At 34.1% G+C, this 18,961-nt stretch overlaps 1 protein-coding gene and 1 long non-coding RNA gene across 2 annotated transcripts in view; one reads left to right on the top strand and one right to left on the bottom strand.

The window, feature by feature from the left end:
- Positions 1–18,199, top strand: part of LOC141545569 (transmembrane protease serine 11B-like protein) — a 39,710-nt gene extending 21,511 nt beyond the window's left edge. The window contains exons 3-10 of the mRNA XM_074272685.1: positions 6,444–6,562; positions 6,664–6,731; positions 8,841–9,001; positions 10,460–10,498; positions 10,721–10,895; positions 13,221–13,480; positions 14,586–14,728; positions 15,972–18,199. Coding sequence (XP_074128786.1) covers positions 6,444–6,562; positions 6,664–6,731; positions 8,841–9,001; positions 10,460–10,498; positions 10,721–10,895; positions 13,221–13,480; positions 14,586–14,728; positions 15,972–16,133 — 1,127 coding nt within the window. The 3' untranslated portion in view covers positions 16,134–18,199. The remainder of the gene's footprint in view (positions 1–6,443; positions 6,563–6,663; positions 6,732–8,840; positions 9,002–10,459; positions 10,499–10,720; positions 10,896–13,220; positions 13,481–14,585; positions 14,729–15,971) is intronic.
- LOC141545570 (uncharacterized) overlaps positions 1–18,961 on the bottom strand; it is a 117,681-nt gene that overhangs the window by 2,155 nt on the left and 96,565 nt on the right. The gene's annotated exons all lie outside the window — the stretch shown is intronic.

Here is an 18,961-nt window from a genome sequence, read left to right as displayed (position 1 = left end):
TCTTATGAGAGGATGATACAAGGAGACTGAGAGGCAGTTGCTGTTCTCTGAATTCCCTACTGAAAGGCTGTTGCATTTTCTGACCTCTCTCCTCTTCCCTCTGCCTCCAATTTACCTCATTTCAAGTCTGCAACACCTATGTTAGCAAAGGCTGCCTTGCAGCTCCTTCAGATGTTATGATTCACCGCTATGGAGGCTCTTGGAGAACTGACCTGTGCCTTAACAATAGAAGACCCTTGTAATTGTTGATTTCTGCAGCCCAGGGAGAGTGGAAACTATTATGGGTAGAACTGGAGGGCAGGGTTGTTTTTGTTTGTTTGTTTGTTTGTTTTTTTTTTTAAGCGATCTAGCTTTTTAAAAAATATAAATTATCTTGTATGTGCTATATAAATGTAATTAACTATTTGGAAGTGAGAGTGCTGTAATGAAAAATGTTGTAGACGTAGATTCAGAAGAGACATGGGTTTGAATACCATTTCTGACACTAGCCATGTGAACAAGGGATTTAACCGTTCTGAGTTTTTGTTGCCTCATCTGTAAAATGAGGCTAAGAATACTCAGTCCTATTTACATGACAAGGGGAGAAAAGTATTGATAAATATTAAATAGCTCTATAAACCTGAGTTATGGTGTGTTAATTGGCTTGAAATAATTTATGCTGCCTCAAGTGAGTTCCATTAGTTAAATGAGTTGTAGTTAAGTAATGCCACACCTCTATTTAATGTTGGAATTATTCATCTGAAGTCAGTTTGAAAGAATTACTGGCTCTAGGAGGTTACTGAGCAGGAGTCATTGGATGGTTGCTGTTTGACTCTAGCTTGAGTGAATGCTGTGATGATGCTTGGCAGAAATGAGATGTAATAATTCTACTGGCTATAGCCACACCCAGGGCATTGTTCCCAAACCTTTTTTCTGAACTTGCTCTTCCAGGTTTGGCATAGAGATTAATCCTATACAAAGACCAGTTATTTACTCACACCTGATCCTTGAAATAGTTTTGGTACAACCCCTTCTGAGTTGTGATTCATTCTACAAAGAATCCCACAGAAAAAAAAAAATGTAATGAATACACCAACAAACTTCTGAAAGCACATTGAAAAATGTAATTAAGAGTAAGGAATCAAAACCTTGCTCTCAGATATAGAAAAATATAGCATATATTTCACAAAACTGAATAATTAATTAAATGTTTCCTGAGTCCACTGTTCCAATATATATCTATGAATGAAGAGAGGGAAATACATGTAATAGATATGGAATGTAGAGTTTAAAAGACTGGGTGACTGATTGGATATGAGGTGGTGAGAGAGAAAAATTGAGGATTACTTAATAAGTTGAGATCACAAACTTGAGTGACTGGAAGAATGATGATTCCCTTAAATGAAACAATGGAATTTAGAGGAGGGGTGGATTTAGAGATAAAATATAAAGAATCTGCTTGGAATATGGCTGCCCAAGTGACATGTCAAAGAAGCAATTGGTGAAGCTGATCTAGGAGAAAAATAAGAGGTAGATATGTAGGTTTGGGAGTCATCTGCATAGAGCTGATCAATTCTCCAAGAGAATGCAGAGAGAAGAGAAAATATAGAACATGTGAGCGAATAATTATAAGAGAGTATACACACATGCACACATAATAGAAATAATTATAAATATAGATATATAATTATAGATACATAAAATATAGATACAAATATGTACATATAGAAGTATTTAATAGCGACATAATTTTTGTATAACCTAGGTAATCAAATCCTGTGGGAGTTGGAAAAGTAGTGTGGTTATTTGGGGCTAGGACTAATATAGCTGTCCAAAGATTCAGGTTCAGCAGTTAACGTATTCATGTATCATAAAATATAACAAAAATGTAAGGATAAGGGAATAAAAGAATCAACTAAAAAGATATTAACAATAAAAATCAGCTACTCCTTGATCACCATAGTCATTATGACAGGTAATAAATATACTGCATAAAAAAGATAATTCATTCCTTCGAGGGCAATAGGAACTGAGATAAAACTTCTGAATTCCCATTTGGTTAACTTTTTTATTTTCAGGAAGCAAGGAAGCCAATGCCATTCTTGCTCCTTTCAAGGACTAGCTTATCCTACATACTGCCAGAACTGTAACCTGCCATTATTATGGACACTGAGTAGAATCTCTTAAGTATTGTAGCCAGGAGAAGTCTGCATGAAAATACTACTTCTTTCATTGAGTAAGCTTCTGACCAAGAGTAACTCAGTAATTTACTCAGAGCATTTTAAAAGAGATACTATAAGATAATGCACATAAAGCATTTTATAAATATAAGGTTCTGTATAAGTGTTAGCCATTATTATTCACATTCATAAAATATCATCATTGATTAGGGTCCTCAGAGATCATTGTATTCATCTTCTTCCTGACCAAAACCCTGTCTTCGAGATATTCAACAAATGACCTAAGGCAGCATATTTTTGGATATCTCTAATTGTTAGAAAACTTTCCTTACCATCAAGTCTAAATTTGTCTCCATACATCTTCTAACTCTTGCTCCTATTTTTGCTCCTTGAGGCCATGTGGAACAAGTCTAAACTACCATCCACATGATAGTCCCTCAATATAATGTCTCTACCTCTTCCCCCAAGGACTTCTATTTAACATTTTAAATATCCTTCACTTTCATCAACCTATTTTCATGCAGTATGATCTCAAGGCAATTTGCCATCTTAATTGTCCTGCTCTGGACACTTTTCAGCTTATCAATATTTTTCCTAAATGTGATGTTAAGAACTGAATACAATACACATGATTTATCTCGAGAAGATTGCAGTAGGACTATAACTTCACTAGTTTTACTAAGTGTACCTCATCAAATTCAGTCTAAGGTCATGAAAATATGTATTTTATCAATATGTCACAATAAAAACACTATCATGTATTAGCTCTCATGTATTTGGAATCAGAAAAACCTGGGTTCAAATTTGGTTTCTAATTTTTTTTTTATTATTTCTATGATCACAGAGAAGTCATTTAGTTATCTCAGAACCTTCAGCGATTCTCTCATACTTATCTACAGAATTATAATAATATGGGAGCACATTGATTTTCACATTGTTAACATATTAAATGGGTAGTTCACTAAACTTTGAGATCCTTTTTGCCTTGTTATACTTGAGAAGACTCATTTTCTGAACTCAATTGTAAGATTATATTTATTCATATTACATTTCTCTAACTTCCCAAATCTTCATTTCTTTTCTTAATCCCCAGACTTCTCTTTGGGAGCAGTGATGTAAACACCACTTGTTCCCCTAAATTCTCCAAATTATTACTCAGGAAGTCATAATCTTTAGCAATCCTTCTTAGATTTTTTTTTCTGCTAGTATCATTTTTGTACATATAAATCACCCGAAGTGCTTACTAATCATTCAATTTGACAAGTCTCAGGAGGATCTTTGTCACATCTTAAACATACCCCCTGAAGATTGTTATCTCTTTTTTGTTGCTATCAAGTTGACAAATAGCTATTTTGATATCATTAAGGAGGAAGTCACTAATGACTGCTACTTGTGTTTTATTTTCTATGATATTTCCTGAATAATCTTTTACTTGTCATTCACCTGTGAACCTAATGTCATCATTTTCTGAAAGACAAACAGCTGCTTCTCCTTAGAGAGTCCAACTCCTTCCTCTTTGAGAATCATAACTCTTCCTTAGAAAGATTTTCCCTGATAACCTGAATAGTGGAGAAATCAAGTCCCTTAATTTTTCTTTTGAAGGTAGTATATATAACTATATAAGCTATATGGTATATGCTATATACTTTATGCTGTATATATAACTGTGTGTATTTAAAAAGTACATGCTATATATTGTGTATATATAACTGTATACTGTATCTGTATATAATTATATAACATATACAGTATATACACTGAATATATAGACAGAAAGCATTTGTCATAACAAAATTACAAGTGTCACATACTTTATGGTGATCATTGAAAACTTTTCCCTGCTAAAAATAAGATCTGGCTTTTGTCATTCTTATTAGTAATAACTTTGGAAAAGTACCATTTCAAGTTCTTTGGGAGGATCTTTAATTCTGGAATCAACACTCTCACCTCATTAGCACCTTCATCTCTGGAACTACTGTTCTGGAGACCCCTGTTCTCATTACTGACTGCCCCCACCTGACCCACTATTTCAGGCAGAGTTTTCATAATTCATTCACTCTCTATTCTTCTCACCTAAAGTCTTTTTTTCACTCACTATCTTCTCAGTAGAATTTTATCCTTTCACCCTCTAATTCTGGAACCACATTGGAACCTAGTATCATTGTTTATCCATTTAGTACCTTATGGCTTTACTTACCAGTTCTGCAGCTTTGTTTTCCCCTATCTTAAATTGTTAGTTTTGCAATCAGAAGATCAAGGTCTTCCTTCCAACAGTCACTAGCTCTGCAACTTCTCTGAGTTTCAGTTACCTCATTTGTAAAATTAAATGATTGTACAAAATTACCTCTAAAACCTTTTCTATCTTGAGGTGTGTGGTCCTAAATTAATATTTCTCTTTATGTGCAAGAATGGCTTCATTTTTGTCTTTTTATCCCCAAATACAATGCCTCACATGAAGCAGGTTCTTTTTGAATTTATAGTCTGTCCTAAAAATTTGATTCTTCAAACTCTCAGTTTTCAACACTCTATGTAAATCCTCTGCCATTGTTTATGTAACCTGTTGTTTATTATAATGCACATTCATAGCATCATTACACTATCTCATATTCAAATCGATGTCACAATAATCTCTGAAACAGCTCTTCCTTCTCTTAATTCTTTTATTCTTTAATTACTTTATTAAAGTCCCATACTGAATTTTGCCCCTAGTTATACTTAAACTGCCTTCTAATTGTTTTTACCTTTGTTATCCTCATTTCCTAAATCAGCTTTCTTAAGGCAAAAACTATGTCTAACAATTCTCATGTATTTCTTCAGTGTTTTAAGATAACAATAATTGAAATTTATAAAATGCTTTAAAATTTTCAAAACATTTTTATTTCATCATATTTTGGGTTCCCCCAATAATCTTATCTTTATAATATAATAATTATCACAGATATTACAAATTATAATTTACAAACAAAAAAACAAAAATAATTGCTCAATATTACACAAAAATGAGATGGAATTCAAACCCAAGCTTTTCTTACTTCTTTACTCCACTAGGAAAGGTGATTTCTTTTGGAATAAAAATAATTTTAGTTGCCCCACAGGTACTCAATATTGCTTGATTCTAGTAGAAAGTTTATCTAAGGTATATATCACTTCTGTAAAATATAGATAACAACAAAACCTTCATGGGTTGTTATGAGAATCAGCTGAGCTAATACACATAAACATTTTGAAAGTATAAAAGTATTATATAAAGGTGAGTTATTAATATGTAGACAACACATAGGTAATATGTAGATAACAATGAACATTTAGGGAGGTAGTGCAATGGATAGCCTCCTGGACTTGGAATCAGGAAGACCTGAGTTCAAATCCAGCCTCAAACACTTAAAGATGTATGATCCTGGGCAAGTCATTTAACTCTGTTTATCTCAGGTTTCTGAAATGTAATATGAATTGGAGGCAGAAATGCCAAACCCTCCAGTAAAAACCCGAAACAGGGTCTTGAAGCATTGGACCCAATTGCGAGGACTAAATAACAATAAATTTCTTTTAATCTTTATTCTTTAAATTTTTATCCAATTTACCCATATTGGATTCCTCGTTCTACTTCACTTGGGGCCAAGGAAAATATTCCATCCTGCTTGTTTGGTGTTATGACTTAGTCTATAGTCATATGTGTTTATTTGTTCACCTTTAATTTCAGTCAGTCAACATGTACTTTTTAAGCACTTACTACTTGCCTGCTGGGTGCTGGGCTAAGTTCTTGGAATATAATTAAAAAGAAAAAGGCAGTCCCCACTCAAAAGAAAGTTATATTTTCACGGGGAAGATGATACATGAAAAGAAATTGAAAAGGAATTAGCTGAGGGAGAGGGAATGGGGGAAGAGCATAGTAAAAAAAAAAAAGTCTTATAAGCAGTCTGAAGAGGAATGAAGGTCATGTTGTTCTGGGGATTCTAAGAGGAACCACCCAATCAGAGGGAGAGGACAGAGAGATGGAAGGTACTTCTAAGATATTCATCACAAGGACTGAATGAGGTCCAGGATGAAGAGATTTCTAGAGCATAGTAGAGCCATTAACTAAATTGAATATCTTGGAGACACACACATTATATACATATGTACTTAAATACACACACACACACATATATATACACATACATTTATATTACATATATATAATATACACGTTTTTTGTTTTTTTTGTTGTTTTTTTTTTCTTGGTGGGTTCTGGACCTGGGCTTCCTTCCTGTTAAACAGTCCCATTATCATTTCTTTCTCTTATAGAAAATAAAACCTACTACTATCAAGGGAATTTTAAAGTAAAAGGTATTCCATATAATAGTAATTATGAAAAAGAGACTTCTGAAGAAACTGAAGCTCTGAGCAAAATGATTGAGACTCGGGTAAGTGAGGGCTTGCTTTTACTCACCTCATTATAAATTCTCCTGAAATATGAACATGAAATTGGAGTTGACTTATTAATTTGTCTTTTTCTTTTTAATAGATGATTGATGCATTTCAAGCTTCTAGCATACACAATCATTATATCAACTCGCAAGTCACCAAACTGTCGTAAGTAAAGTTTTATTCAGGAACAAATAGCCTGAAAAGTGATTAGCTCATCATACAAGTCCTTGTATTGCAAGATCATTCTGTAGGAAAATGTTATCTACATTTTACAGTTAATATTCAATAAGAGGCTAATAATGTCTGGCATTAGCCTAAGTGGCTGTCTAATGTCTAGTGTCATTACTTGAAATAAGAATACCCTTCTTGGGAAATGTGAATAATTGAATGCTCAATTGTCAAATGATAAATTGGGAAATACATATCATAAATGGGTGTTCACAGCATAAATGACTCACATAATCACAAATACTTATTTTTTGATCTCTGGCTTTGATATAATATATAGAGCAACTAGATTGCTAGTGGACAGAGTTCTATACTTGGAATCAGAACACCTGGGCAAAAAAATCTTTCCTCTGACACTAGCTGGGTGGTCCTAGGCAAGTCATTGAACCTCTTAGCCTCAGTATCCTTATGTTGTAAAATTAGGATGACGGCATCGATCTTATAAAGTTGGTGAGGGGATTAAATGAAATGTTATTTGTAAAACTCTTTGGAAACCTTAAAATGCCTTAAATGTGTTAGTTATTTTGATTTTTTAGTTTGATATAAGTTGATTTTTAATTATCCATATTTTATTTTATCCTTTGAATGTTTAAGATTTCTATTAAGCACCTTGGAGAAGATTACTACTTCCTCTCACTAGGATTGTTTCAGAATAGAGGAGAAACACTTGCATTTTCAAGATGCTGTGTATCTTTTACAACAAAGTAAAAAAAAAATGCAATTCTGGCCTACATGACCATGCTGATTGCATGATCCTTAGCAAGTCACTAACTTTTGTATGCTATGGGGATATGTTGTGACATTGTGTCCCCCCATCCTTTCTCTGCCCAACATTTCAGGCAGCTACTAGAACAGCATTAGAATGAACACTGCTCTGTTACATGGAAGTCTCACCTGAGTCTCTGGCCCCTCTTTCAGCTTTGTAACTGAAGTAAAACGGACCAGCTTTAAACAAACGCTAGTCCAAAAGGTCTGGTTTTCCTTGATTTGATTTGTTACCTATAGGCAATCTTAGAATTGTGGAGAGTCTAATGATCTCAGTAATTTTATTGGCAATAGAGATCATCTTCATTTCCTTTCCCTTTCTTTCTCTCTTCCCTCCTCCCCCCCAGTAAATCCACAATACTGCGTCCAGGCTTATTTGCTAAATCCTCTGCTAAAAGGGATCTTTCCTACTTTTGAATTCCCAGAGAACTTTACTCACAAATCTCATCCATTCATCCATCAAATCACTGTTGAATTCTTGTCATGTGTAAGGTACTACACTTAGCTTTTTGGGTGATGTAAAGATGAATACTAATATATCATATCCTCCCTTGTATTATAATTATTTGCAGACATGTTTGATTTCTCCTGATTGACTGAGGGTAGGCTGTATTTATTTATTCTATGCCTTCCATGACACCTAGTCCAATGTTTTTTTTTTTTTCCTTGGGTGTCTAATAAATCTTTGTTGAATGAATAGATGTATAGTTGATCTCAGTTTGTACCTAGATCACATCTTTTCTTATATTCCTCTAATCTATATCCATCAACCTTAGAATATTAATAAATCTAAGTGGTTTTTTGCCATTGACTAATGGATATAAATATAAATACATATGTGTGCATATATATACACATATATACATATGTATGTACATATATATCCATAATATCTCTGTATGAACATCTCATAGATTTGAGGGATTGAATCATCTACTCATATAATTTTAGCATGAGAATGGATCTCAAGGTCATTTGATTTAGTCCTTATCAAAATCTCACATTCTATTTGCATTATTACAGATATTATATCCATAAGAGTCAGTCTACAGACTCAGCTTATAAGCATCTTCAGTGATGGGAAATTCATTGTATTGCTTCCTGAGGCATCCTATTTCATTTTCAGATAGTGCTAATTATCAGAACTTTGTCTTTATTTTGAGCTAAAATTGCTTACCTCCAGAAACATTTTCTGCATCAATTAAGGAGCATCAGAGAAGAGATCATGCAGTGGAAACTGCCTCTGTCAACCTATTGAATAATTTGTATTTTTTTCCCCAGCCCAAGCTCTGATGGTGTGACAGTAGATATTTGGCTCATGTTTAAGTTTCCCCTGGGAAAGAAAGCTAATATAAGAAGAAAAATTGGAAGTATCTTATATCACATGCTAAAGAATAACACTGCATCCTTAACTTCAGATTCCTCTTCCCTTAGGCTTACAGGCAAGTGTCTTATCTGTCATTCATTTATATAAATCATTGTCTCTGTGCTTCATTTTACTGATAGGATTCCAACCACCATTATTTTGACCCTAAACTTGGCAATACAAATAAGGTCACTGCTCTATCATTGTACAGCAAAAATTAGGATGAATCACTAACACCCCCCCCCCCTTATACTCATTACCTGGATCACCCTCCCCTCTGCTATCTCTCCTCCAGCTCATGACATTGCTCCAAAGAGGGTATTAACCTCATTACTATGTGAGATAATACCTGAAATCTCCCACATCACCTCTTAGCATAATACATATATATATATATATAATTAGCATTATAGATGCCCAATGAATATTGCCTAAATAAATAAATGCATGAATAATCTTGATGTATTTCTTGCACTTGACTAATGTGCCTTTTATATACTATATTCTCAGTCAATTTAGAACAGATAGAGGAATCTTTTAGCCCCTCTTTTTTTCTGCAATTTTGGCAGGGGTCTCAGGAAGTCTCAGGTATACATTATCACAGCTCACTTCAGTAAGAAGGTAGAATAGTGTCACCTAATTAGCTGGAGCACTAGACTTGGAGTCAGAAAGACACAAATCCAAATTCTCCATCAGGCAAGTCACCTGGGCAAGTCACTTAATCTCTTTTAGCTTCAAATTTTTTTTAATCTGCAAAATGGGGCTAATAATAGCATCTACCTCACATGACAGTTGTGAGGATCAAATGTGATCATTAATTTACAGGGCTTTGTACATTCTAAAGCAACAAACAAATGTTAACTTTTATAGTGATAGTAGTACCATGTAGGAAACTTAGGAACAAGGTTCCATTCTTGATAATTTATACAAGAAATATAAATGAAAATATGAATTTAAGATATATTCATATTGCCCATTAACTTTGGGAGGCAGTGCTATGCTTAATCTGATTCAGTTCAATTCAACAATTTTATGCTATAATTTTATACTATACTATATCTTGTGATGCAAACCCAAATCAAAGAAGCAAAATTTTACTTTTTCTCAAATAACTTACAATCTGCTTGAGGTTATATAATTTGTACAGTTAAGGAAAAAATAATTTGAAAAGAGAAAGTCCATTAACATCTAAGGGATCAGGAAAGCTTTTGGTAGGAGGTGACACTGAGATGAAACTTGAAGGAAACTAAAGATTCTATGAGATGGGCCTAAGGAGGAAGTGTTTTCCAATCATTGGGGACAGCCTATGAAAAGACACAAAATATATATACTAACTCAAATCCCTGTCATTTTAAAGAATTCTCATTCTCCTGAACTGATGCTCTCTTCTGATATGCCTTAGAATTCGGTGCCACTTAAGTGATCCTTGACCCTGATATACCCCATGTCATGGACACAATGATTTTAGAGAAACTGAAGTCAGCAGAAGTATTTACCTTGTATTAAACTTACCCTATATTTGTTTCTATTTCAGAAATCAGTAAAGTCCATGCTGAAAATACAATCAATAAATGTAAGTTGAGAAAATTTAAAATAATAATAATAATAATAATACATACTAGTGCTTTGGAATTACAGAGCAAAGAAGAAAGTTCCTATTGAAAAGAGTATAATCATTTCCTAAAACCTCCTGAGAGAATATGAATTATTTCACTAGTGGCTCTGTAGCATAATTAAAAAAGCTTTTATATTGCTGCTTTTAAGCAATTTTAAACCAGTTGATTCTTTCTGACAGGCTGTGGCAGGAGAGCAAAAATGTCCTCTGCATATGACAGAATTAAAGGAGGATCTGCAGCTCAGGAAGGGGAATGGCCATGGCAAGCTAGCCTCAAGTACAATGATAAACACTATTGCGGGGCAACTTTGATTAGCAACAGATGGCTGGTGACTGCAGCTCATTGCTTTAAAGTGTAAGTAATATATACCAAGCTAAAGTCAAAATAGGTACATGGCTTTGACATAAAAGCTGTTACCATAAACATATTAAGAGAGGATGGACTAGATGACCTTTCAAACTTATGATAAGGGAAGAATTTAGGACCAAATAAGATATGGAGAGCATTAGAAAATATAAAATGGATAATTTTGATTGTGCAAAATCTAAAAAGTTTTTGCACAAACAAAACCAATGTTGATTGGAAGGAAATTGGGAAAATGAGTTAAAATTTTTTTCAGCAAGTATCTGATACCAGTCTCATTTTAAAAATATATACACAACTAAGACAAATTTATAAGAATTTAAGTCATTTCCTAATTGACAAATGGTCAAAGTATATGAATAGGCAGTTTTCAGGCATCAAAACTATTCATAGCCATAGGAAAAAATGCTCTAAATCATTGAAACCCAAAGACTTCTCTTACATCACATAGCACATTAAAACAACTCTGCAGTAATATCTCATACCCATCAGATTGGCTATTCTGACGAAAAAGAAAAAATGACACATGTTGGAAGAGATGTGAGAAAACTGGGATAGGTGGAGTGATGACATTCTGGATAACAATTTGAAACTATGCCCAAAGGACTATAAAACTGCATACTTTTTGATCCAGCAATACCACTAGTATGTCTTTATTCCAGAGATAAAAGTAGAAAGCAAAAAGAATTATTTGTACAAAAATATTTATAGTAGCTCTTTTTGTGGTGGCTAAGAATTAGAAATTGAGGGGATGTACATCATCGGGGAATGGTAGAACAAGTAATAGTATATGGCTATAATGGAATATTATTTTTCTATAAAAATTACAAGCAGGATGATTTCTGGAAAAACTTGGGAAAATTTTCATGAATTGATACAAAGTGAAAATGATATGAACCAGGAGAACATTGTATACACTAACAGCAATGTTGTATGATGAACAACTCTGAATGACTTTGGTATTCTCAGCAATACAATAATTCAAGGCAATCCAAAGAACTCATGTTGAAAAATGTTATCTACAGCCAGAGAAAGAATTGATATCATCTAAATACAGACCGAAAAATACGATTTCCCTCTTCCTTCCTTCCTTCCTTCCTTCCTTCCTTCCTTCCTTCCTTCCTTCCTTCCTTCCTTCCTTCTTTCCTTCCTTCCTTCCTTCCTTCCTTCCTTCCTTCCTTCCTTCCTTCCTTCCTTCCTTCCTTCCTTCCTTCCTCTCTGTCTCCTCTCCCTCTGCCTCCCTCCCTCTCACTCACAAAATGAGATATGGAAATGTTTTACATTATTACACAAGTATCATAAAATTGCTTACTGTAGGGGGAGGGAAGGAAGGCAGAATTTGGAATTCACAACTTAAAAAAAATCCAATGAATGTTAAAAATTACTTTTACATGTAATTAGGGGAAAATAAAATAATATTAAAAAGAACCAAGAGTAAAGTGTGATAGGTTAGAAATCCTGGCTGTGGAGTAACTCAATGCCCCCTGAGGCACGAGTGGTTATAAACATGCACTAGCTATGTGATCCTGGGGAAATCACTTACCCCTATCTGCCTGAGTTTCCTTAATTGTAAAATGTGGATAATAACAGCCCCTATTTCACAATGTTTTGTGAAGCTCAAATGACATAATATTTACAAAGTATAAGGGACACTGCCTGGCACATATAAGGCATTATATAAATACTTACAGCTTTCCTCCCTCCCTCCAACCCAACTCTGGTGATGACTAAAGTTAAATGTATGAGGATGGCTTGGGGACAAGTGAAATTCATTGTAACTAGACAAGAGTGTTAAGCAATAGAGACATTTCAATTTTTTAATTTGTGACCATAAAACATGAAGGAAAAGTCCAATAAAACTCTCCTTTGTGGTAAGAATAGATGTGATCCTACAGAAAAATCTTCATTATAGTTAACCTTAGAAGAGCTGTAAAACAAAGAAAAAGTCATTTGTGATACTAGTCAGGATTTATGGATTCTAAACTGGTTTTGCTATGTGATCTAAGAGAAGTCTTTGGGTCTCAATTCATATGTATACTGAAGGAGTTGGATTTAACAATCTTTATGATTTCCCTAAGCTACCAAAAGCTACAATTCTTCTTAGTGCTTGGGGCTAATTTATAAGGATGATGATAAATTTGTGATGCAGTTTATACAAGGTTCTCTCTCCTACCATGAGATATCTGAGAGACAAAAACCTTTGAAAATCGGTAGTGTGTTCTGTCCCAAGCCAATCTATTGTTGTTGTGTATCATTACTTAAGGCCATTGCATCCTATGAATCAAAGACTAAAGATAACCAGTTTTGTTTCTTTAGGCACAAAAATATATCAGACTGGACTGTCAGCTTTGGAACTGTGGTAAAACCTCCCTACATGAAGAACAGAATAAAAGATTTTATTGTTCATGAAAACTACAACCCACGTGCCCATCATGATGACATTGCTGTTGTGCTCCTTGCTGAACCAGTCCATTTCACAAACAATGTGCACAGGGTTTGTCTTCCAGAAGCTACCCAGAGCTTTCCACCAGGTTCTGATGTTGTTGTGACAGGATGGGGAGCTCTTTCAAAAGATGGTATATGTTCCAATAATAATTTGTGTTTTCATATCTGGGATAAAATTCAATTTAATTGAATTTAACAAACATTTATATTGTTCATATAGTCAACATACTTTCCTTTTAGGGATACACAGATAAATAGCAACACAGCCCCTATTTTCAAGACACTTAGGAACTGACAGGGGAAAACCTCTGGGCCCAGCACCATGTGAGAAAACCAAAGTTCTTTACTATGCTCCAATCCCCAGGGAAGGACAATCTCAGAGCATCTCTAGTTGACTGATGTAGATAATGTTGTTCCTAAGAAATCCAAATGGTCCTGAAATCTTCCAGGTCAACAATCTAGAAACTGAATCACTATTCTGCAGTCTGATTAAGGTGGGCTCGAGTCTAGTTAAATTTCCTTCTCTATCTCCCTCCCTAATAATTAATCATGATTTCTCTCTGTGTGTCTGTCTCTTCCTCCTCTCCTTCCCCTTCCGTACCGCTCTCCTTCTCTCTCTCTCTCTCTCTCTCTCTCTCTCTCTCTCTCTCTCTCTCTCTCTCTCTCTCTCTCTCTCTCTCGCTTATATACATATCCTTACAAGAATGTATTCTACATATACACACACACCCCTCCTCACTCCCATGGTTGAAGGGACCATGACACCTTTGTCTTTTTATCTATATCTTATCATAATGTCTTATATACTAGACACTATATATCTATAAAATTCAGACTCTATTCCTGGAAGTTTTTTCCTAGATCTGAAGTTCTAAATGACTAGATTGTTAGGACTGGAAGCGATATTAAAGATTATCTGTTTTAATTTTTTTCATTTTATAGATAAGGAAACTGAGACTCAGAGAAGTAAAAAAGGATTTTCAGATCTGGTTAATGAGAAAGCTAGGGCTTGAACCCAGGCTTCCTCACAGCTAGTTTATAATTCATTCCACAGTACTCAAAGTTCCTGAATGGTGACCTCTGAAAGTGAAGAGACTTATGCCTTCCCAATAATAATCAGTGATTTTGTGTTGTTTTTATTTTTATTTTTTCCCTTCTCTCAGCTAACAGGGATCTCTCTTCTCAATTATGATTATTATTTAAGAAATCTCATTTCCTAATTATTATTTCTTTTAGGTGAATTTCCAAAATTACTTCAAAAAGCACCAGTGAAAATTATTGACACAGGGATTTGCAATAGTAAGGATTCCTATGATGGTCTTATATCTGACACAATGTTATGTGCAGGTTACATAGAAGGACATATTGATGCTTGTCAGGTAAGTCAATACCAAGAAGAGAAATATTTTTGCAAAGGCAGTTTCTATAAAGAATTTCACTTAGATGCTTATGGGAAGCATTGACAAAAATATCATTTTAATCCATATGAATTTGCATTTCCATATATAAATATTTATATTTATTGAGAGTAATCTATGTTATAGTAGATAGCTCTTATAGTCAGGAAGACCTGCATTCAGTTACTGTCTGCATAATCTTGGGAAATCACTTAATTCCTTAATCTTAATCTACACATGAAGAAATTTGGTTTTCTCACCTATAAAATGAGTGGGGAAAATAGTATGTTCCTCCCATAATTGCTGTGAGCATCAAAATGAGTTAGTATTTATGAAGTGTTTTATAAAACTTAAAAGTGTTATATAAAAGCTAGTTATTTCTACTATTATGACTGACATATATGTATATATACACACATATTTATGTATGAATATATGCATATCATATATATATATCTACACATATACACACTTTATGTAGATATAAATATCTATATATCTATATGAAACTGGTGATGTGGAAACTCTCTTTATCACATCAATAAATTGATAAATCATAATTTTAGAAAATTGCCAGTAGTCGCAAGAGATTAAGTGATTTTATGGGCAGGACTTGAAACAAGTTTTTTATGACTCCAAAGCTGGTCTTCTATTCTTTATGCCATCATCATTTTTCTTATGTTTAAATTATGTTTCATCGTTCAGTCACATCCAACTCTTTGTGCTTCCATGGATTTGTCCATGAAATTTTCTTGGCAAAGATAAAGGAGTGGTTTGCCATTTCCTTCTCTGGGGCAATCCCATTTGACGAGGAGCCAGGCAAATAGGAGTTATGTGACTTGCTCCAGAGGTAAAATTTGAATTCAGACCTTCATGACTTCAGGTCAAGTATTCTTTCCACTATGGCAACCTAGGTATCCCCATTGTATTTAAATAGCAATCTCTAAATCAGCAAAGAACCAAATAAGTAAATAAAATTTTACTTCTTATCTTCCCATTTCAATCTCCCCATTGCTTGATCCAATTATTTCAGTCAGCAACAGATAAGGTGGAGAGTGAGGAGGAAGGAGACTGGCCTTGCCATCAAATATCACAAGTCCTAAGGGGTTCCTAATATCACAAGGGATTCCAGAAGCTTGGGAGTTCAGGGACCCTTGGGAGGTTTTATTTAAGGGAAGTTTTAAAAGTAAATGTTATGATGACAAATATATCTTCCTGTCTTTAGGGTGATTCTGGTGGGCCACTGGTTCATCCTAATTCTCGAAAAATCTGGTTCCTTGTTGGAATAGTGAGCTGGGGAGATGACTGTGGCAAAAAGAATAAACCAGGTGTCTACACTCGGGTGACCTCCTATCGTTCATGGATTGCTTCCAAGACTGGTATTTGAGAAAAGCATTTTGTAAAGATAGTTTCAGATCATACACGTATTTTAAAGTGTCTTCGGCTAATGAATATTCAAACAAAAAGTTTACATGAAGATCTGTCTACAGTACTGCTTCCTCAAACAAAGTACTTTATCTGGATTTCTCCTTTGCTCCCATCACTCCGTATAGTTTGTACTATATTTACCTGGGAACTTGTTTTATACCTCCAGCAGAATGAAAACTCAGAAGAGGAGGGACTATGCTATACTTTAAAAAAAATCTTTTTATTCTCGGTGTCTACCATGTGATAGACACTTAAATTGTTAGTTTAATCATGTCATACTTAAATATTCTAACTGCCCATTCATTAAAGTGTCATATAGGATTTAATTCTGGAAGAGAGCTCAGAAACAATTTAATACAATCCTTTTATTTTAATGAGGAGGGAACTCAACCCAGGAAGGCTAATTGACTTGCCAAAGTTACATAGGTAATAAATATATATTTTTAAAAAATCACTAGAAATCTGAGTGAGGAAAAGGGGAATATTTAATGTCAACACTTAAAATTTTATTTTAAATGCCAGGAAAAAGTCTTTATGTTTCTCTCTCTCATGATCCCACCAACATGGAACATTAGAATATTTGTCCATTATAATAAGGTATTTTTTTTTTAATCATACATGATCAACATGGTCCTTAGGACTATAACAGGACTTCAAACAGATCTCTGATGTTTTCTTAAATCCTTTGCACTTGAATAGACATCAGGATTTGGCGATGCATTTGATATTAACCAATCAGCTCTTAGAAATTTATTTAAGTTTGTTATTGTCCATTAAAACTTAATCGTTTTAGCTTACACTACTGTAAAAGATTGCCACCAAAGCCTTAATGAGGTTGGACTGCATATACAGTATTTGCTTTCCTGTTATTGCCTTAATTTGTGAGAAAGCATGTGCTTTCAGCACTATGAGGGCTGGCTTCTAATTTGTACTTTTATTTATACTGGAGCAGAGAACAATGATTTTTATCATTGTATAATCAACAGCTGCCTATTATGCAGTACTTTATGCTTTACAAAATATAGACATGACTTCACAAGCACCATGTGGGTGAGGTAAGCTGGACAGGTTTTGTGTCTATTGTATTAGGTGAGGAACTCAGACCAAGAGAATAAATAATTTTCTCCCAATCACATAGCTGGTTAGTGGCAGACCCAGGGCTTGAACTGGGTTTTGATTTCAGATTTATTAGTTTTTTTTCCTTATAATACATTATGACTTTCTACTTCTACAAATCAAGAGTAAAGAAAGTCATGTAGATTAAGTATAGAAAAAAATCATCAGTGAAGCTATAGATTTTGGAGAAAAATGTAAATAGTATTAACTTTCTTTAAGAAGAAAATGTATACCTGGGCTCAGGAGAACTTGATTTCAAATCTATCCTCAGACACTTAAAGACTATGTGAAACTAAACAAATAATTTAACCCCAATTGCCTCAAAAGAAGGAGAAGACAGTGACGATGATGACGATGATGATGATGATAAAGAAAGGAGAAGAAGGAGGAGAAGGAAGAGGAGGAGGAGGAAGAAAAAAAAGAAGAAATATGTTTAGATATACAATGATCTAAGATAATTCTAAAGGACCTATGAGGGAAATGCTATCCACCTCTAGAGAAAGTAGTGGAATCTGAATACAGATTACAAACATTTAAAAAACTTTATTGTTTTTGGGTTTGCATTTTTTATAAACATGGCTAATATGGAAATGTTCTACATGACTACACATATTTTATCTATATCAAAAGTACTTTTTTTCTCAAGGAGGGGGAAAGGAAGGAAGAGGATTCATAATTCAAAATTTAAAAAAAAGAATATTTTTTTTTGTTTCAATGTAATTGAGAAAGAAAATAAAATTAAATGCAAATGTAAAAAAAATAAAAATCACAAACTATCTAGGCATGTGCTCTTGCAAGAGAAAGACAGGAAGGTGGGAACGAGAAAAATAAATATATAAACTAGAAGCCTTATAGCATATGGTTCAAATTATGTCTAATATTCTGTGATTAAAATGTATTCAAAAGCAACCTGCTTGCTTTTTGGTCAAGGTCACTATTTTGTGCTGGTGGTGGTTGTTCTATGATAACCTTTCTTTTAAATTAAGCGGCACTATTTAAAATACATTTGCTAACTTATTTTATTCAATCTCAGATGTGTTCCTCTCTCTCATGGAAGCAGACATTAAGTCCTTGGTTGTGATCTGCAGTTTGCAAAACTCTAAGTGATTTGATATACTAATGTTCATTATTGTTATAAGTTACTTGTGAAAATTTCTTTAGTATTCACACATGGAATTTCATAGGATCATAGATTGAGAGCTAGACAAATCCTTAGAGCATATTCATTTTAAGCTTCCTGGTTTGCTACTTGAGTTTCAGAGAAGTGACTTGCTCAAGTCACACAGCATAGTCACACAAATGCGTAGAAGGCAAGATTTGAATCAGGGTCTTCTAACTCTAAGGTGAATGTCCTACTATTACACCATTCCAAATGTAAGTTCTTCCTTAAAGTCTTTAAGCTGTTTTTGATGTTCTGTAGTACTGATTAATGGGTGATCAGGCTTCAGAGCACACACAGGGGACACTTTCAGCTAATTCCACTGGTACACTGGGTCCCTAGAGCTACTACTACTACGGGAGCTTTTCAATGTTCCAGAGATGCTGCTAAAGGTCTGTGCATTTTTTTCTGAGTAGCAGCTCTAGTGTCCATTCTGAGATCCTCATCCCTAATACAAATTGCCAGCAATTTCAACTTCAATATAAACTTCCATTTAAAAAACTGGATGGATA

This window comes from Sminthopsis crassicaudata, chromosome 6 (assembly GCF_048593235.1).
Source record: "Sminthopsis crassicaudata isolate SCR6 chromosome 6, ASM4859323v1, whole genome shotgun sequence".
In the NCBI taxonomy this organism is placed as follows: Eukaryota; Metazoa; Chordata; class Mammalia; order Dasyuromorphia; family Dasyuridae; genus Sminthopsis; species Sminthopsis crassicaudata.
The sequence above is the reverse complement of the archived record's forward strand: the minus strand, read 5'-3'. Positions and strand labels throughout refer to the sequence as shown.